Source organism: Stegodyphus dumicola, chromosome 3 (assembly GCF_044657685.1).
Source record: "Stegodyphus dumicola isolate Sdum_Otavi_A_Nest chromosome 3, ASM4465768v1".
Classification (NCBI taxonomy): Eukaryota; Metazoa; Arthropoda; class Arachnida; order Araneae; family Eresidae; genus Stegodyphus; species Stegodyphus dumicola.
In genome coordinates, this window is record NC_140770.1 from 237,133,042 (window position 1) to 237,154,846 (window position 21,805).

At 30.5% G+C, this 21,805-nt stretch overlaps 1 protein-coding gene across 2 annotated transcripts in view; it reads right to left on the bottom strand.

Annotated features, from left to right (window-relative positions):
- Positions 1 to 20,428, bottom strand: part of LOC118198366 (WD repeat domain-containing protein 83-like) — a 40,863-nt gene extending 20,435 nt beyond the window's left edge. Inside the window, exons 1-3 of one of the 2 annotated variants that reach the window (XM_085813938.1) lie at positions 20,273 to 20,428; positions 6,285 to 6,413; positions 5,969 to 6,193 (exon numbers count right to left, since the gene is read on the bottom strand). In XM_085813938.1, the coding sequence (XP_085670064.1) occupies positions 5,969 to 6,193; positions 6,285 to 6,363 (304 nt within the window). In that variant the 5' untranslated portion in view covers positions 6,364 to 6,413; positions 20,273 to 20,428. Of the gene's footprint in view, positions 1 to 5,968; positions 6,194 to 6,284; positions 6,414 to 14,971; positions 15,097 to 20,272 lie in introns of those variants that run through there. The other variant, XM_085813937.1, reaches the window with a different exon arrangement.
- Positions 20,429 to 21,805: the final 1,377 nt, after the last annotated feature.

Consider the following 21,805-nt stretch of genomic DNA (forward strand, 5'->3'; position numbering starts at 1 on the left):
GCTATGTCCTCAGATGGAGAATGCAATTCATTATTTTTAAAGTCTAAGGAAAAATTGTACTTCCTTAGAAAGTCCAATCTGAATATGCAAGGATCAGTGATCCCTGCTACAAATGCCGTGTGATGGTATGAGGCACTTCCAAACATGATGTTAACGTTTACTTTTCCATCTCGATCTTCTCACCGGACACAGTCTGCAGAGTAACGCAGGGCAGCATCCAGATAAGTCTGCTTCCCAGTTGTTGAGCCAAATCTTTTCAGATAATGTAACATTGGCTCCTGTATCTATCGTCATATTGCAGGGAACTCCATTAATATGTCCTATTATGAAAAGTCCATTATTGCTGCCTCTCGCTGCAGAAATCTGAAGCGCTTTAAACTGGGGCTTTTCATTATCTGGCAACCTCCGACCCGCGAGATGGCCACTAATTAGTTTCCCTGCTGCTTCCTAGGAGCGGTCTATCCATCTGTGCCCTGGGGTGTTCTGCAGTTTCGTTGTATGTGCCCTTCGGCACTGCAGTTCCAGCATTTTATGGTCGGCTTCTTGTCACTAATATTTCTTCTCAAGGCATTGAGTTGTCTGGTTATATCTTCTAGATGAACAGTGACTTGATCCCTTGGCTTCTGGAGATGAGCAGCTCTGACTGGGTGGCGGTCTCTATGAGTTGCTTGCTGGGCTGCCTCAAATTTCATGCCGTACACTAGAGCGCTTTTCAAGTCTTTAAAATCCGCCATTCGCAGTGTTTTCTGTATCTCAGGGTCCCGGATGCCATCAATGAAATATTGCAGCGACAGGATTTCTCTCGTTTCAGTCGGGCACTCTGAAAAGGCGAGATGGGACAGCCTTTCGACATCTGTGGCGAGCTCCTGAAGTGTTTCCGTGGGCTTCTGTTGATGGGATTTTAATTGAAGCCTGCTGTAGTCTTTAACACTTCTCCCCAAAGGGCAGCTCTAACGTGCTGGACAGAGCTTTGAAATCTAACTTTTTGCTTTCGGGAAGAGTCTGAAGGATATCCGCTGCGTTTGCCTAGGAGCAACGAGATGACAGGACTTAGCTTGGGGATCCCATCCATTCGCTTCTGCCGTTATTGAGAATTGTGTCTTGCCAGGAGCTCTTCCCATCATAAATGGATAGCTTCAGAGAGGGACGAGGAGGCATGGGTAAAAATTTGAAACTATCAGAATTGCTCCCTGCCGTCGCTACAAACTTCTTTAAAGTATCGACTTCTTTCGCAGTTGCTGAAACCCTATCATCAATTTGTTGTTCGATTTGGTGTTGAACGGCACAAACTCTTCCTTCAATTCGTTCCTCCACAGCATAAACTCTCACTTCTACTTGTTCTTTGATGGAAGAAACTCTTTCTTCAATTTCTCCAACCTTACTTTCAACTGAGTCTATCCTACCTTGTATAGCCTCGAATTTGTTTTCCATTACGCAGGTAGTTGCAAGCACTCACCTGCCCTCCTTCTAACCAACACATGGCCATCACTAGCCCAAAGGCAGAACCAGCTTTCATCAGAAAAAACAACAGATCTTCACTCCATCCTCCAATGAGTTCTAGCTTGACACCACTGATGTCATAAACGGAAATGGTTTGGAGTCAGTGGAATTCATGCTACAGGCCCTCCTTCAAGTAACCAATTTGTAACAGTTCATTGTGTCACTGTGGTTCTAATTGTAACTCAAATTTCTGTAGCAGACGCAGTACAATGTGCCACAGCTATACGCCGAACACAGCAGTCTTTCCTTCAGTAGTGCCACATGGCCAACCAGAACTCAACCTTCTTCAATCAGTACCTTCCCTTGACCACTGTTGCCAACAATCATACACACAGGATACATCTCTGCCCAGTCTTTCTGTAAAATCGTAGAAAGAAAATCCACCTTCCCATAGTCCTATTACATGACCTTGTTCAAAGTCACTGAACTACTGATAATGGCTTCATCTTCTTAAAAGCATTCTTGATTAACATCAGCTCACTATGTCACATCTCAGTAGAAAATAATATTCATGAACTTTCCAGGGCATATTTTAACAAACCTGATTCGGTTGTTTATAGTGGCATTGCTAGGGCCACACTTATGCGCCTAGTGTGAAATTTGAATAGACATCATATTTTAGATGTATAAACACATCTATCAAATTTCGTTTATCTAGAGCAACTCCTTGGTGTCAGGACTTTTTCCCCTTTCGTCAGTGTATTTGAGATCTTCACTAATCATTGAAGATCTGAACAAATAAATAGCAAATGAATACACAGAGCAATACAAGCAAATGTTAAATAAGGAAAGTTCCTGAACAGTAAAAAAAAAAGGAATGCATATCATATATTCAATGTTTTCAGAAAGCTTTACAAGCAAATGTTTAACTGATAAGACTACACATATTTAATCAATCAACAGAAAATAATATTTTATAACCACATTTTAAATCTGTGTTAACTAAAAACTAGTTTGTTTATAATACCTTTTCATTAACTCTGAAAAAGAATTTCTCGTACTGAATTCTTTTATGTCCTTGGTCAAAGATTTAATGCCTTTTTACTGCTTTGGCATGCAAACACATACAGTTATGTAGAAGTGGGGGGCACCTAATATTTACCCTAAGTAAGTAGGTATTAGACCCACACACTAACTAGAAAATAGAAAACTAACAACATAACAACATTCTGACAATATTCCTCGAGTCTGTGATGGAAATTGTGACTCCAGCAAATACTACAAGTACTGCATTAAATTAGCTCTTTCAGCGTTAAATTAGCTCAAGTAAGAGGGATTAAATTACATGATATATGCTGTGACACATAGTTGTGCAGGTTCATATTTTCAAGATGTCATCTATTGTAGTGGGTACAGGCAACATGTTTCAGGGCATTATATATTGCATTAGAAACAGCCGTGTGTTCCCACGTTACAAATCATACACACATAGACACACATAGTGCAGTGGTTTCAAAAGTATGGGCTAATTTTTCCCTTCATTAAGTTGAAAATGTATCTGTTTAATTATGAAAGAATTCCATTGATGGCAATTAGAAATTAACATATAGCAGGTTAATACCAAATCATTCTATACACAAAGTAATATCAACTACATAAAGATTTCTTTAAATAGATGAATAATTTTCAGTTTTTAAGGAGTTTACAAATCTTAACATTTAAAAGAAATGATTAATTTTAACGAGAACAGTTCAACCATTAAAAAAAAACTTCAATAACAAAACTAGCAAGTTTCTATATTAAATACTAAGTTATAAATCTCTTGCTTTCATATTTTATTAGAAAGTTTCCATGTGAACAAAACTAAAGGCCAAGGTTTCTTAGAGTCATTCTTAATAGTCACCTCTAAAAGACAATCATCATATTACTTCAGATTTAAGCAACACTTTTATTCAGATTTTTAAGACATGAAATCAGAATACAATTTAAATTCAAAGCAACTTTTTTAACGCTTCATTTCTACCAAACTTCATTCGCAAATAAGTAGACTCTTCCCTGGAAAAAAAAAAATTCCTTGTACAAAGTAAAGGAAGTACTGTAATGAAAAAAAAATTTAAATATCATATATCAATGGAAATATCCCTTTTTGCATGATTTCTTTGTGCAATATCTGTACGTACAACCACAATAAAGCACTCTTTCTTTCAAAACAGATTGTAAAATGGATTCAAAAGGGTTTTTTTTTTTTTTTTCTGGTGTGTGTGTGTGTGTGTGTGTGTGTGTGTGTGTGTGTACGCGCGTGTGTGTGTGTGTGTGTGTGTGATATCTGTACATATATATGTATGTATCTTGTGTAAATCAAAAACGATTAGCCATAGAACGTTGAAATTTTGTATACGAGAATGCTGTAACGTCTAGTCTGAAATTTTGTATATGAGAATGCTGTAACATCTTTTTACTTGCAACCAAAAGTATATATACACACACAAACATAAATATATCTTACCTGGCCTTTATTTTCACAATCATTGGTCGTAGCCATATGCTTTCAACTACAGGAGTGTTTTAAATGATGAAATGTTTTGGCAGTGTCAAATTAAAAAATAATCATAATTTTTGACAAATAACAAAATCTAATTTTTAATGCAGTGTCCCGGTTCCAATTCTCACATCTGAGAAGTTTTATACTCATTATAAAAAAGTAAAATTATGAGAAGTTCGATTCCCATAGGGCAAAAAAAAAAAAAAAAAAAAAAAATGACTAGATATTTAATTTCAAAATTTGCAATTTTTTATGTCATTTTCAACTTGCCTATAAGGATTGATTAATTAAATTAGAATAATTTGAGAAAATAAGAGTATATGAAGTCCAGCCAAAAAAATGTGTATAATTTAAAAGACCATACAAGAAAGTCATGTAGTGTCCACATTAGATTTTTTAATCTTGCATTATTAATAATTTAAATTGCACTGAAAAATGATATGCTCCACTATAATAATGAAGACGAAAATTCAACTTCTAAAAGATGTTGAAAGTTGTAACATATTTAAAGAAGATTTTTATAATGTAACTTATTATATTTATATTAGTACTATTTAAGTAAATAAAAAATTTTTCTATTTTTTCATTATATATTAGAAAATCATTTTAATTTTTGTTATTTATTCAGTTTATTTACTAATTTTAAAATCTTATTGTGGTTTGAATTTGACATAATATGATATTAATAATGAATTTTCTTTTTTAGATACCAGTATCATGCAGTGACAATTAATTACTCTCAAAGTATTAAATTATCCTCTAAAAGGTAATTTATCACTTTTTTCCAGCACTAAGTAGTTACTTTTTTCCTCAAAAATGACTACTCAGTGCTGTATAACAATGGTAAGAAAAGTTCTCTGCATTCTTTATTTCATCAGCTGTAAAAAGATTTTAGATGGTTAGAAATTAAAGCCATTAAAAAAGTCTAATAGGATGATTTTTTGATAGATTCTACCATACACATTTTTTGCCTACTTATAAGATTTCTCCTGCCCCCTCTTTTGTGTGATCAAAAACAAAATTAATGAATTTGGTGAAAATTTCTGAAATCAAGAATTTTTCAATACTAGTTCCCTGGCAAAATAGCAAGGATAAAGCTTCATGTTTCTTACTAGAGATGTGTAATGCCAAGAAATTCTCAGTCGTAGAATATGACAATGTTTTTTCCTTATGCTGTTTTGAATTGCCATTTACTCCTTTATACATAACAACAACAACTTTAAAAAAAAAAAACTGTGTACAACTTAAAAAAAAAAAAAGAAAAGAAAAAAAGAAACCTCCCCCACCTTATCATCTTTAGATTTCATTTCAAAAATTGAATAGTTATGTATTACTTTCTCCAAAATATAAGTTGCATTATTAACAAATATATTAGAAAAATTTTCAAATAATGGTACCATTAAGGGCAAAAGTTTCACAAGAACAGCCATGAGTCTGACAGAGTCATGATATGCTGCTCAGATGCAGAGTAATTGGAAATTAATATGCAAGGCCTTATGCTAATTAAGTTTATATGCAACTTAGCAGCTAATTTCTCTTCCTTCAGTGAGCAAAGTTCCCATGTTTGATGAATACAGTGGCATTTGTTAGTACATTTTGGAATTTTTTTCCCCTTTGCCAAGCAAAATTACATTGCTTTGTGTTATATTTAAGTAATTCTGATCAACCCATATATCACAGAAAATATCAAGAGCACTGGTTTAGCCTCTTTAGTACAAATAATATGCTCAAAGTATGTTTGTTAATTTTCTAAGTGGCATGACTGCTTTTATCCAATCATGAAATTTCTTTTATTATCTTTTCATTTAAGTATTTTGTTTTCTTATATTTTTTAACAAACAAAATATTATGAAAATAAAATAAAAAACTAGTAATTATGCAAATATAAAAAATAAATGTTGCTTATATAGTCTTTCATCAGCAGATCCAAAAAGCTGTGCTACTTAAAAGAATTAAATAGATAAAACTAATGCATTCAGTTCATACCAGCATGGCCTCTAAATTTTCTCAAAATATGAGCAGTGCTTACATCCCAGTAAAACACACATTTATCCATTCCTCCAGATGCAATATGAGCACTATCACAGGAAGCTTGAACATCTAAAACTTCATATCCATGACCCATATATGTCTGAAGTAAAACAGATATGTAAGGATTCCAAAGTTTAACAGACTTGTCAGCTCCAGCAGTAATACAATAATTTCCATCCACTATGGGGACAAAATTAATTATTAATTTCTTTTATGAAACGTATAATTCTAAGCACTTAGGTATAAACAGAAATGAAATTAATTTATTTACCATTAAAGCGAACTGCACGAACAGCTCCTTGTTTACAGCTTAATTTACTAGCTAAAACTGTTGGGTAATCCATAGACATTTTTATCACTTAAGCATTCCAAAGTAGCACAATAATATATTTTGCTTTACCTGTAACAACCAGAAACTTAAAATTAATAAACAATTAAAACTCAAATATATAGATGAAAGCAATTACAGACATATATATTATTTTAGAAACTTCGAATTTTCAATGGTTATACATAAACAATAAAAAATCATGCACTTGCTTAGCATTTTTTTATTCAGTGTTACTCAAGCTATAGGCTGCGACCCCATTTGGGGTCATGAAAATTTTTAATTCTGCTGCTAGATGGATAAAAGTCCTAAAACATTTGAATTGATGGTATATAATTAAGGGCTGATGTTCTGAATGAGGTCGCAAAATAGTTTTTTAGAGTTGTTTCCACTTTCATGGGGGCACATTGCCGTAAAGTTTCAATACCACTGCTCTAATTCATTTATTCACTTAAAATTTCATACATACTAGGATATAGTTCCTCTTAGCAGCTGATTTATTTGAATATTTTTTAATGTACTATCTGCTAAAATGCTAGTTATCCTACCACAATTTAGGTGCTCTCAAAATCATATGCAAATAGCATGATCCTTAAATAACATAATTTGCAACAAAACAAGTCAGTTTATCGTGAAAAATTACAATCTAAAGATTTTTATGCTTTCCTTACGAGCACAAACAGAAAGACAGCGACTACTCAGAAAAAAGCAATATCCTTAAATCAAAGGCATTAAAGACTGAAAATGCTTTGATGTAATCATTTAAAGTTTACGAGAACCATTCATTTATCCAGAATCAAAAGTCTAATTTAACAAGGAAAGAATGAGACAAACAGCTGAAATTTTTAATTTTTTTTAATATAAAACATGCATGGTGTGATATTGGTTTACATATTTATAGCTATGAAATACAGAACTAAAAATAGATCACATTTATTTTTATTATTTTTTGTGCTAACTATATATTGCTTTATGCTATTCTACTTTGTCCGATTTCTCTTTACTTAGATAATTTATTGGCAGAACTAAAAAGGAAAAATCTGATATGGACACATCAACTTTCTTGTATGACCTATTAAATTATACACTTTTTTTTTTTTTTTTTTTTTGGCTGCACTTCATTTAAACATATTTCCTTGAATTACCCTAACCTAATTAACCAATTCTTCAAGGCTAGTTGAAATAGACATGAAAAATTGCAAATTTTGAAATTAAATATCCTGGTCAATTTTTGTGGTGTGGGAGTCAAACTTCTTATAATTTTACTTTTTTATAACGAGTATAAAACTTTCTCAGATATCAGTGTAGAAACCAGAAAACCACATTACAAATCAAATTTCGCTATTTGTCAAGAAAAATTTTTTTTAATTTGACATTGGCGAAACATGAACATTTTTGTCATTTGAAACACTTCTGTAAGCAGAAATAGAGCTACCACCAATGGCTGCAAAAATAAAGGTTGAGTAAGGAAATGGGAAAGGTAAGTAAATGGGTAGATATAACAGGGTTCATAGCCACATTTTAGTTAAAAAAATAAGCACCTATAAGCACTTTTCAAGCACATTTTAAGAACAAAAATAAGGACCTGTCTAATTACATCATACACAACTGCATAACCTTAAAAATTATACTTGTAATTTAAAATATGAGAAATGAAGTACTTATTAAGAGAGAATAAGCATTACCTCAACCATGGAAAATAATTACTTTTTTTTTTTTTTTTTTTTAAATAATAGTTCAATTTACAGAACTAGTTTACAATGAGAGAAAAAAAAACTATGAAGAACTAAACTATATTACAAGATTTAATGATGAAATTTCAGTTCAAAATAGAGAAGATAAATAATAATAAGTCATATTTATTGTATTCGCTTGAAACCTAATAATAAATACAATTTATTTTTCCACTAATATTGATATTTAAATAATTTAAATCTAAATTCTGAACATTTTCTAAATTTTCACTGTATATCAGTTTTTTCTTAACAGATATTGCAAGCAAAGTAATTTAAGTAAAAAAGAGGAACATTTCTGAAATCAGAAGACAGAAAGTTGCTTCATGCAGTCATCTTAAACAGTAAAAGCTTAACTAACCCGCATACTTGGAAATTGGTGAATATTCGGACAGTCGAGCGTAACTTGAAGGAGCGGAGGGGGGAGTAGACTGTAGCCGCTCTTTAGATTTTTCTGCTAAATAAATGCTTTCGACATTTCAATACGTGCATCATATAAAAATAAACCAACAGAACTAAAAGATATTTTGCTTAGCAAGCACAGTAAAACTCTTTTAAGTGTTCATAAACAAATCTCGAACTGAACATCAAAATTAATTATCTCTGCAAAATATCGCAAACGTTTTTGCGCAATACGTGTGCGGTAATTCTTCCCTACATGATATTACGCAATCGGAATCAACAACTGCTGGTATTGGGAGAATAAAGAACTAAATAACTGGAGTTTTTCATTCTAATTTTCAACAGACGGCGTTAAATTTCCGGAATAGAATCATTCTTCGCTTGGGTTGGTAGACCACAGAACTTTTAGTCCTATTCAATCCAGATTGGAAATTGACAAAAAAAAAAAAAAAAAAGATCTGTTACTTGTTTTGCAGCGAACTGTAACAGTTTCAATATTCAAGATTTTGTGGAGAAAGGGGAGACCTCTCAACCTTCGTACTGTATAATGTATTGGCCAAAAAAATGAAATTATTTTGACTACTTTCCCTTTATTTAAGCCATTCCGAATATTATTCCTTAGAAAGCTAATCTATGTTAAAACACTACCATTTTTGGAAGTTTACTATACTTCAGCAGTTACTGCAACTATGTTATTATAAACATTCATACATATGCTCATAATATAAGTATAACGATCATAATAAACACGTATATGAACTGACCAAGCAGAACGAGAATGCAAATTTTTAAGATCTTGATAGAAATTCAAACGTATGTAGTATTTGGGGGGGAGGAAAAGAATGCCGAATGTAGCGGAATTTTCTACTGCTTTTGCAATTCTTTGACTAATAGAACGATGGGCACTTGTCTGTACTCTTCGTGCACACCAAAGGTTGTGTTAATGCAGAGAAAGGGGGAAAAGCTATTTCCGGGAGTATGACTCGCCATCTGACATTCCATATTAGGAAGAAAAGTTGTTTATTTAGTTTCGGCTTTGGTACGGGGAAAAAAAGCATGTTCATAAAAAAAAAAAAAAAAAAGCACGAAAAACAAAAAAAATAAGGGCTTTAAAGAAAAAGTAAGCACCTATAAGAGCCTTTATATTTTATTTTCAAATATAAGGACTTATAAGCACTTATAAGGCCCGCTACGAACCCTGTCAAAGTATAGAAGGATCTAAAATCAACCACAGTAAATATCTTTATACCATACCTTGCAGGTTTCTTAAGCATATACTGCCAAAAGGAGCATCATCCTCGAAAAGGTTCTAGCTTTTCGTCCAAAGTCATGTATTCCCCTACATGATATAATTTCTGACAATTCTCGACAAAATTTTCAAACAAATCTCTTATTGGAGCTAATTTATCACTCTTTCTTCTGTCATCCCGTGTTCCGACATTATCGAATTGTAAGGCATGAAGAATGAAAAGAAAATATATAGTTCATTTGTTTTATGAAAAATATCCAATCTTGTTCCATTAGTCGCCCATAATTCTCTAGCATTTACAAGGGAGGATTTGTGCAATCCACCTATGTATGATTCCTAAAAAAGCAAGAAACTCTTCTTTCTCCATAGGTTTTGCGTCTCTTTTAAGATTTCCCGAAATATTTTTTTACATAAATATTAGAGCATCTCACAATCATTTCAATCATTGTGTAATCAATATTAGTTTCCACGCATCAATGGGCGAAGCCACACCTTTAGATATATGTGTATTGCCAGGCAATTTTTTATGATATTATGGGAATCTTTGAATTTGAAAGTGTTCTTTCTTCCATTTTGTTGCTTTACCTTTTCCTACAAAATAGTCAGTTTAATCACAAGGAATGTCTTCTGTAGAGTCGCACTCTTTTTCTGATTCAGACTGATAATCACTAAATATATTGTAAAGTATTTTGCAGTAATTAACAAAATAACAGATGATCTTTTTAATAAAACATAAATTTTATTTTTAGTTTAGGGAGATAGATAATTTGAATAAAATTCTTTAGCGGCAAAATTTTCATACAACTACTAGCTGGTAAAACTTCAGAATTCTCATTTTAAACAATTTCTTACGTTGCTGAGCAGTGCTTACATCATACAAATATGGAATTGCCACTTCAATAATAAATATATATTTATTTGTTAAATAACAAAATATTACATCTTCATTATCTGAATCTTGTAAGAAGGTCCACCTCTGAAAAGATGTTTGGAAACTTATAAGAAATGATGTTCTGCAAATTTATCTTAAAATGGACCTAATTCAATGCTATATACATTAGTGCAATTTAGAATATCCAAAGTGAGAATGGAAAAAGTAATATTCTCATTTCCATTTATGAAATAACCAATGCTGTTGACAAATTAATATGTACTCTATGATAATTCCAGTTCCAGGATATCATTGAAATTATTTCTGCTTATAACAGATGAGGGAAAACCCCAGATGAAATTAAACATGACATCATCATTTTCTTCTGAATGATGCAGCCATACATGAAAAAGGCAGATGAAACACTTCTCAAAATATTCTATCTGAAATGAATCGTAAATGCTTTGTGTGAAAAGTTCATGAATTGTTGCCAGACGTTGACAAACCTATTTTTATTCTAAGAAAGATATTTTCAAATCTCTGTTATAGTGAGAGTCTTTGGAGAGACTGCAGCTGATATATTAGTTTTGACAAAGTAGCTAACATGGTGAAGTGAGATTGTTATTATGCCAAGCAGTAATAACTTTAGGAGGCATGACAGTGTGATGGCCCAAAATACAGAATACTGAAGATTCAAACTTGGATCAAACTACCAGTATTCAGCAATTGTATTGCTCAACTTCTTGTGAACTTGAACAAAAGTATGAATATCTTGTTAGTGAAACCCATGACTTAAAAATATCGGGAAAATTTATAAAGTTTTCAAGATTAAAACATGGTCGATTTCATTATGAATCCCATGATTCTGACATGTTTTAAATACACTCCTGCTACGCGGATAGAGGCGGATAGATCATTGTCCTGCTTACAACAGATACATCATGTTAATGTAGAATCTGAAGGAAAGTTTAGGTTATTCGAATATGGCAAAGAATATCGGCTATGGACCTGAAGAAAGATGCCATTTTGAACAACTTTCTAAGGAAAACTGGCTTGTATTTGCATTACATATGAGTAAAACTAGAAAAATCAACCATGCAGCCAGCCCTTTAACCATGATATGAAACCAGATCAAACTACCAGTATTTAATATCAGTTGTAGGAAAAATCTGAAGAATATGCTTGCAATATCATGTAAATCAGAAATTAACTATGTGTTGCATAGCAGGATTACTTTTGCAAGTTTCGAGGTAGAGAATACTACTTTTTTTTTATATAGGTATTTGGCCATGGTATTCATTACCTATATTCTCTGTCATTCATACGGAATACTAATATTTTTAGTAAAAATGGTCTTTTTCATTAAGTGCTTTGCTTGTCGATATTCTCAAAATTATGTTTAATAATTAGTGCTACTGTACATTTAATAGATTCATTACTAAATAATACATTTAAAACATTCCTTTTACACTTTTTCAAAGTTGTTTTTTGAATTTACTTGCTGATAGCTTAAAATATATTTTATTTTAAAACAACTGTCTTTTTCATAATAAATTTGACAATGCCAAGTATCTTCAATAATATTCAAATCCTTTAAAGTAGCATTGTAAATAAAACTAGAATAAACATTATACATCTTGTTATCTTTCAATAATCCTTCAAACTTTGATTAATTACTCAAAGCAGTGGTTTACTAACTTTGATGACCCTGGAAATACATAAAAGTATTTTGTCATCTCAGAGAACCAATAATATTTTTTTTTTTCATTCTAATCATCTATTGTATATAATCACCTAGCATCCTCTGAAACGTAATTTTTAAAAATGCATTAAAAATATATCAAATTTTTAAGCATAAAAACCGATTCATTTCTTATTATTTTAGGTAAAAATAACAGTAATAAAAATAAAAACTTAATTATTTAAAACGTATATTATTGGGGCCCACGTTAATCATATAATTTTAGGAGCCACGTGTTTAAAGTCTTTTAAAATTACGTAAAAACACAGCCATACTATTCTAAAAAGACGTGTTATATCACTGATTTTCACCACTTCACCCGGTAGTGACGCACCGCTAGCCAGCGGCAAAACGGAGCCCTGAACAGACAAGAAATATTATCTAAGAGCGAACCGGGTTGCTACCTCCGACAAACTAATTCGCCGGGTTACCAACTTTAAACTTTTATCACATTTTTTGGCGATGTTTACATTTAACGGATCCTTTGCGAAAGTGCTTCCTTTAACTCTTTTCTTTACTTTTGAATTTTTGAACACTTTACTACCTTAAAAAAAAATACACGAAGAAAATTACCCTCTCATATTTCAGTAATTATTAAGATACAAGCAGTCCTAGGCTTTTTATGACCTTTTTTCTCCCAGCAGTATCATCATAAATTGATTCTGAATTATGTCAGAGACTTAATGTTTATCTTTGGCTGTATTTATAACTCATGTTTTGGGGAAAGTGCAGAATCAACCACTGCTTGGCGCATTTTTAAGAATTGCGCATACTCAGTATCCATGTACCATTGACCTATTTTCACTTAAAAAGTCAAAGAAAATTGATAAAAATCCAATTCATCTTACTCTTGTAAAAAGCGCCAAACAAATAAGTGAGCGATTCTGCACTTTCCCCCTTAAATCCATCTTATGTTAAATAATAACCTGGGCTAAAGTGCAGAATTGCCCACTTATTTGTTTGGCGCTTTTTACAGGAGTAAGAAGAATTGGATTTTTGTCAATTTTCTTTGAATTTTTAAGTGAAAATAGGTCAATGTATACATGGATAAAGTTAAGGGAATGCACGCTATTTTTGTGCATAATGAACAATTTATTTATTTTGCGCATAGTAAAGAATTCGAAATTTAAAAAAAATAAATATCGTTAAAAATAATGAATTAATTTTTTGTTGAAAACATTGTTTTTTAAGTTGGCAGGCAAATGTAAATAAATACATATACTACGAGTATAAAATACAAAAGTAAGATTAAATTACTACTTTCATATAGCAAAGAAGTAGAATATAAACACCGCTATAAAAACATAGCACCGGCATTTAATTGAATTAAAATATTACTTAACTTGAATATCGAATAGCCAGAAAAATATGTACTTACATTTTTTTTAGTCATTTAATCTGTTGTTTATTGATAAGTACCACAAAAAAATCGCAATCATAATTTAGATATCAATGAAAAAAATTTGAAAAAAGTAATATCAAGGGCAGGAATAAAAATTTAAAAAAAAAAAAAAAAAATTATAAATAGATAAAGCAATTTAGAGCCAAATTAATGGATCATGAAGATTAAAAATAACAAAAAAATTTGAAAAAAAAAATCCAATAATAGGTATTGTTTTTAAGATTTCGAAGATCCTTTAACCGCCCTTCCCTGAAGTATATGCCAATCTTCCCAGTCTATGTCTCTAATAATTTCAAGAAATTTAACATATGGATGCTCATTCAATGCAGAGCAAATTTTCCTAAACAAATAGCAGGCTATGTATCCTTCAAAATCTCCTCGACGATTGTAAACCGACAAAGAATTTTTGAAGTCACGCCATTGTCTTTCAACTGTGTTAGTATGAGCTCCGGTTTCAGGATCTACGAAATGGAGCGAATGGTTAACTTGCAAGTGATTAAAACCTTCTTCACTCAAACGGTCATCAGCTTTCCAACAGTCCAAAATAATCTGGGTTCCCGGGTCAATCCAATCCATAATTAAAGCAAGAAGAGTATCCGCTGTTCTGTCTGGCACAGCAACTAAAAAACAGCGACCTGAATCATGCTCTATTCCTCCCAAAACCCACTGCCCTTCAACGAATCGACCTTTGTTAAACTTTCTTTTCCTGATTTTGAACTCGTCAATCTCCACAATTTTCCCGGGCCCTCCGATCTTCTCCATTTTAGTTTCCACAAAATTAACTAAAACGTCGGTTACATAACTGCGCCAGTTGGCTACAGCTTCTGAAAAAATGCCGAGCTCACATTGAATTCTATCATACGAAGAACCCATGAATATTTCATACACTAGAGCTAAAATGACAGCAATTGGAAGTTTACTGCCGGTAAAAAAGGAGGAATGTCTAATACTTTTTTTACCGTTACAGCGATTATTTCTTCCACCGTGACCACAATACCATATACGGCCGTCCTCTGAATTGGCTCTTTTAACCATCTTCATCTGTGATCCACATTTCTCGCACTTCATTGAAGAAGCAATTAGCGAGGTTTCCTCCAAAAATTTTAAATAAATTTCCTCTGACCCTTGTAACAATTTATAAATAAATCTTTGATTAGGAAAGCCAGGTTGGCCAAAATAAAGTCTCAAAGGACAATTTTTTGATTCCGATACCAATAATTCTTGGTACTTACCAATAACAACATTCATCTTTGCTACAGACATCCTTGAAGGAATTCGAAGATATGAATTATATTTTAAAATGGCGCAGTACTGCACAAATTTTCAGTAACCAATCAGGGAGCTGATTACATCACGCCTAGAATTAAAATTATTTAAATAATCATACATAATAAAATCATTTTTAAAAAAATGCCAAATTAAATTATATTTTAATATTTAACAGCCATAAATAATGTTTAAAACATTAGATTAAATTTATAGATATTAAAACTAATTACTTTTAAAGTAAGGTGACGTCATTCATGACATCCAAGGGGGTTAGAACCTCCTTGATTACATCATATAAAACATAAAATTTCATAAAATATCATAAACAATAAAATTTTTATTTCAAATAAAAATGCAAAACTATATTTATTTATTTTTAATATTTAGAAGCCATAAATAATATTTAAAACACGAATTTATGCATAATAAAACGCATTATTTTTTAAATAAAATGACAACAAAGTATTGGTTACCATAACCAACTTGTCCAGCAATGGATTTACCATAAATCGTATTACTCGCAAAAAAATCGCCAAAATCCGTGGAACCGTTTACGAAAGTAGCACCATATTGGAAGAAAGAATTTAGATCTCCACAGCATTCTACTAGTTATCGCAACAAGCAAATAATGAATAATAATCATCGGTAAATATAATATACCACATTTTTGTTTCAAAAGAATAAATTGAGTTTAATTAAAAAAATTAAATTTAAATACATATTTAATTAAATATTCTTTGCACCATTGCTGCAAGGAATGAAATTTAAATTTAAACAAATTTAAATTCTAAACAAATAAGCATAAAAGTAAAAAAATAGCAAATTTAAATTCTAAAAAAAGGAAAAAAGCCAAAATTTAAAATAATTTAAAAATATGCAAACATGTAAAAGATTTAATTCTCAAACTAATCTACAATATCATTTAAATTCAGAAGCATAAGCAAATTAAGTGTAAAATCTATCCATGAAAATAAATCTTCTAATTTAATAAATTAAAATTAAATTAAACAATTTTTTTAAAAAATGCATATGTGAATGATCGTAGAGTAGGCAGGAGACAGACTTATCAAGGGGAAGTTGCCTCCAAACCTAACTCTCCAATCATTCAATTCGTGTTTCGTCATTCATGCAGGCAAGGGTAAAAGTCAAAACCAAAAGTAATTCCAATAAAGTGGTACCCTTAGAAATTAACATTTAAGTATTAACATTTAAGAATTAAAGTTCAAAAAGGAAAATACTAATTAAGTCTTTTGAGAAACAAGCAAGTAAAGTCAAGAATTAAACTTTTTCTTAAAAAATTAAATTTTTTAGAAATTAATTTTTAATAAAATAATAAAAAATTTAGAAACCAATGTATTTTAGAAATCCTTGTCTACACAGACTTCCCCTACACGAATATGCATATCAATAAAAATAAACTATAAAAGAACTATACATAATCCATATAAACCAATAAGAAACAAAAAGTAACAAAAAGAACTAATTCACAATTTTTAAAATAAATATATATTTAAAAATATAATTTCATATTTAGAAAATACTTAGATACTACATAAAAAATTTTAAAAAAAAAAATACTTAAAGCAAGTAAATAGTAAGTTTTAATTCTAACTTACCTACTATATGAGTGTTGGGGTCTGCAAAAGTGTTGTGAAAGAGAAGTGTGTTCTTTAAATTATATAGATGGCGCTTATGTAGGTAAAGTTGAGTGTCAAGTTGTTATCTTTGTTATAGTCAAAATTTTTTGTAAATATTAATATTAATTAAATTAAATTAAAAATCCTAAAGGTAGTAATATTAATTATTTAGGGAGTTAAGTAACTGAGGCAATCAAGAGACGTATGTTTGCTTGAAGGAAATTAAAGTGATGTGGTATGTGAAAAAAATTAAAGTGAAGTGGTATGTGAAAAAAATGTAAACTGTATGTAATTTGAAATGTGTGTTCTGTTGAAAAATTGTGAAAATTGTTAAAAAAAATTAAGTGAAAGATATTTTGTGTGAAAATTGCAAAAAATTAAAGTAATTAAGAAAAACTGAAATGTTTTAATATTAAAGTTTTAAAGTAAAATTTCCCCAAAATTTTTTGAAATGAAGTCCTTAAAAAACCTCTAAAAATTCTCAGAAATTTCTCAAAAATTCTTTTTGGAAGTTAAATAAAACTTAAATTTGATGAAAGAAAATATTAAAAGTTTAATGAACTTGATTTAATTGGTATATCAAAACTTAACTAAATACTGGCTAAAGTATGGAAAATTAGAGGAAGAAGATTAAAATCTTCACTCAATTCAGGCTATAATTGAGACTTTTGAAAAGAGTTGGCCCTTTATTAGTAAAAGGAAAGAATCCAGTATTGATTAAATATACATATTTACAAAAATTTCTCTACTCTTTTATATCCGTCATTACCCTCCAGTTAAGGTTTAAGGTAATGTTATCATATCCAAAAGAGCCAAAAAATTATAAAGTTAAAGTTAAGGCCTGCCTTTTTAATATATAAATTAATAAATTTTGGTGGTACTTGGTTATCAACTTGTACATTAATTAGTTTTATGATTTCTTCCTTTAAATCGTCATTTTCAGTACATATATTTTTTATTCTGATAATTTGGCTATGAAACGTGTTTTCTATTACTTTTCTAGAGATATTAGAGTTCCAATTAATTAGTTTAATAGTAGGAAAATGGAAATTCCTTCTTTTATCAAATAATTTAATTTTGTTGTGTTTAATAATTTGCAGAGTAGGAATTCAATAGTATCTTGATTCGTATTCGTTTTATTAAGTGTTAAACTATTTGGGTAAATTTTGAATTTCTCAAAAGTAGAATTATTATTGAAAGTTATAATATCATCTATGTATCTAAAAGTATGAGCAAATAGCTTTAATTCATTTTTATTTAAACTGAGTTGGAATTTATATTTAAATGTAAAAAGAAATAGGTTACAAATTTGTGTAGAACTGTTTGCTCCCATAGGAATTCCTCTAACTTGCTGAAAGATCCTATTATTGTATTTAATGTAGTTATTAAATAATGCACAATTTAGATAAGTATTCCATCTTTCAATACAAAGGATGTCAAGTATGTCAGGAAAAAGTTGTGGGAGTTGCATTAAACTAGTAAAAATTTCTTCTAATGGTAGAGAAGTATAAAGGTTTTCAAAGTCATAGCAGTTAATGTTCTTGATTGTTAAACTTTTAAAACTGCTGAGAACTGGAGCATTATTATAAATAATCCAACTATAATTGTGTTGTTTGTTAACGAGATGTTGGATTAAATTACAGATTTTTTTAAGTATAATTACAAATATGTAATCTATATTCTTTTTATAATTATTTGTACCATTAACAATAAATCTAAATTTGAGTGGTGATTTATGAAATTTTGGGAGAGCATATAGATTTGCAAATCTATTGTAGTTAGATGGTTGTGAAATTTGCAGTTTCTTATGAAATGCTTTTAGCTTTTTTGCAATAACATTTTCTTGTAGATTGGTGAATTTGTAAGTAATGCCATTATTGAGTTCAGTATTAATTAATGAGACATAAAAAAATTTTCATATTATGCTAAAGTTATTATTGGCTTTGTCAATTTTGGTAATTATGAACTTTTGTTTTAAATCCTGTAAAAGAGGTAAGAGATTATTCCCCTGTAAATGGCTATTAAATTCAATTCTTCGAATTTTTTGCTTGAATTCTTCTAATACTGCATGTTTCCATGCCATAAAGGTAGAATTTGGAATATTTAATTTGAAACTAGTTTTAACTATAAATTCGTCTATATTTTTTACGAAACTTTTAAAACTGTGATGTTTGTTAATTTTTAGTACTGGTCTAAATTTGGTACCTTTTTCCATTAAAATTCTTAAATGTTGGTATTGAACTATTGCTAAATTACCTGTTATAATATGTTGATGGGTACTTTTCCGTTTTGACGGCGCAAACGACAAAGTCGCCAATAATGGTTTAACTGATGCCAGACGGAATATCTTTGTTGGTAACCTTTTACGCCTCAGTTTCAAAACAAGTTGAAGCCATTTCTTATCAGATTGTTTCTTTCAATACTGGCATACAATAATATAGAATTTTTACACGATATTTAAATTTTATCCCCTAAGACAATTCACGGTAATAAGTCAATTAGTTCTAAGTCAATTAGGTTCTAAGTCAATTAGAACGCAATTACACCGCTCATTCGAAGGCGAAATCAAGTGTTAAATTCATCAATTCTAATGAGAATGCACTAGCGAAGTAAAGCACTGCGGTTTTACATAATTTCTGAGTAAGCTATTCGTACGAATTGAAATAATTCTTGCATTTAAACTTGTATTCCAAATTAAGATTTAACTTGAAATTAATGTAGATAATTACTGAGTGAATTAGATTTTAGTAGCGTAGTTTACGTGAGATGAGATCACTTGGGGTCACGTGATACGAACCGGCGAATCAGGATATTGAACCATGAAATCATAGTAAATTCTTAAATTAATGTCTTTTTACAAATTTATTGTCTTTATTTATTGGCTTTTTACAAAATTTTAAACCATATTAAAATGTTTATACCTTCAAAATAAAAAAAAATTCTTAGAATTAACATTTTTTATGTGTATACTGTATGTTGTCGCCAACAAAGTTTGCTTGGCGAGATTTGCGCCGGCGAAACGGAAAAGTACCTGTTGATGAAATTTATCTATGAAATCTTTGTATTGAAGCTCTTTACAGTATCAATGGGCTGTAGTAGCTAATTCATGGTGGTTAATTAGCAATTTACTAAGAGGTTTTTGATACTTGAAAGCTGGTGAGATCTGTACTTTGGTAGATGGAAAAAGTTGTTGACTTTTTCTGAAAATTTTGCTAAACTGAATATGATCATAGTTAGTATGAAGGAAATTGATTTTGCAGTAATATTTATTGTATTTGTTATTTGTAGAGAACTTATAATTGCAACAGTCAATAATAAGGTCTTTGATAATATTGTACATGATGTTTAAAGATCAGGCTGCATTGCGTGTACAAAAACAATGCATAGTATATTTATATACTAACTGTAAAAGGATTTTAATTTTATTTTTTGACCATCGTAAAAGCCATTAAGTTGTTGAAAACCATTACGTTGTTTGTTGTTGAAAATCCAAGCTACCGGCATTCAAATTTTAGAAAACAAACAATATTTATCTACTTACATATGCAGTTTAAAAATTACTTTAATAATGCAGAGAATTTCAGTAAACAATTTGAAACTTCTGTAAAAATTAAAATAAATAATTACCACTCATTTAGCCAAGACACAATGCGTTAAGTACAGTATTTTGATGTAATAATAAGAATACAATTATTAAGAAATAAAATTAAGAAACGAATAAAATAAACAATATATTTTTTGTGCTCAATAGAGCTGGAGCAAACCGCATGTATTCGTTACCGAGTAACGGGTACATCGGTTGACTCGAAGTACCGATTCGGTACTCACAAATTCATTTCGTTACTCGCATCTGTTCGGGGTTCTGTCGTACGATGCGGTTTATTCGAGTACGACTGATGCGGTTGCTATTCGAATACGTATGATGCGGTTTCTATGCGAATACGAATGATGCAGTTTCTATGCGAATACGAATAATGCGGTTGCTGTTCGAATACGAATGATATATTTGCTAACAATACCCGTGTGCCACATTTTTCATTGATGATTTCCAATTTTTTTGGTTAACTCATCCGGGAAACTCTTGTTTACATTATATGTTTTAGTTGAAATATTGTTTAGTTGTTGATATTTAAGAAAATGATCAATTTTGATAGCGTGAAGCGTTATTTTGTATTTGCTTTTTACATTTAAATTTATAGTGCATATTATGTTTGTAATTTGAAAATTTAGATGATTATTGATTTTTTTCTTGAGCGTGCCATAGTGAGATTTTATTGATTTGAAATATTTATATACTGCACTTAGGTATTGTTTATATAAGAATATGTAGGTTAATATAAGTTCTTTACTTCCTTGTACGAAATAAAAAGGAAGTAAGCATTGTAATAGAGAAAAATTTTTGGGTATCATATTTCAACGGAAATATCCATTTTTCACGATTACAGAATCCACGTGAATTATTTTTTGGGGTGACGTCTGTACGTACAAACACATTTTTTTTTTTTTTTTAGTCCAAAGGGGCTTTGTCCCTGAAGGACTATTGTTTTCGTTTTGCGATTTTGCGTCGGACTCATAAACGTCGGTTCACTTTTCAGACTGTTGCCACAAAATGTTAGAGTCCTGCATTATATTTGAAGAAATTAAATAATTAAAAATCTGCATAAATGATTGTCTATTTCTCGCATTGTGATAAAACAATGGTACATAGAGCCATCGAATTTTGAATGACGAAATCCTACTGCGAATATGGGCATCTGAAATCCCAAATTTGGAATTTGTTTTATTATAGATTTTATATTTTGTAAAACTTTAACGAATTTTTCATTTACAAACTCAATGCTTTAAAAGCGAGAAATGGCAACGTTATATAGAAAAAAAATACTTTTATCTCCAGCTCGCGAGACTGTGTATATCGGAAATTCTAAAGATATGCTTAATTTAACATTATTTTGCGATATTGCTCTTGAACTGAATTTTATGGTTTAAGTGCAAAGAACATGATATTTAATAAATAAAGGTAACACTCAAAACATTAAAAAAAACGCCCCTTTGGACGTAATTTAAAATCTGAAACATTTCAGATTTTTTTTTTTTTTTTTTTTTCCAGAAACGGATTGTTAAATGTAATCCCATTTACTCTAAGCTGATACTTATGACTAA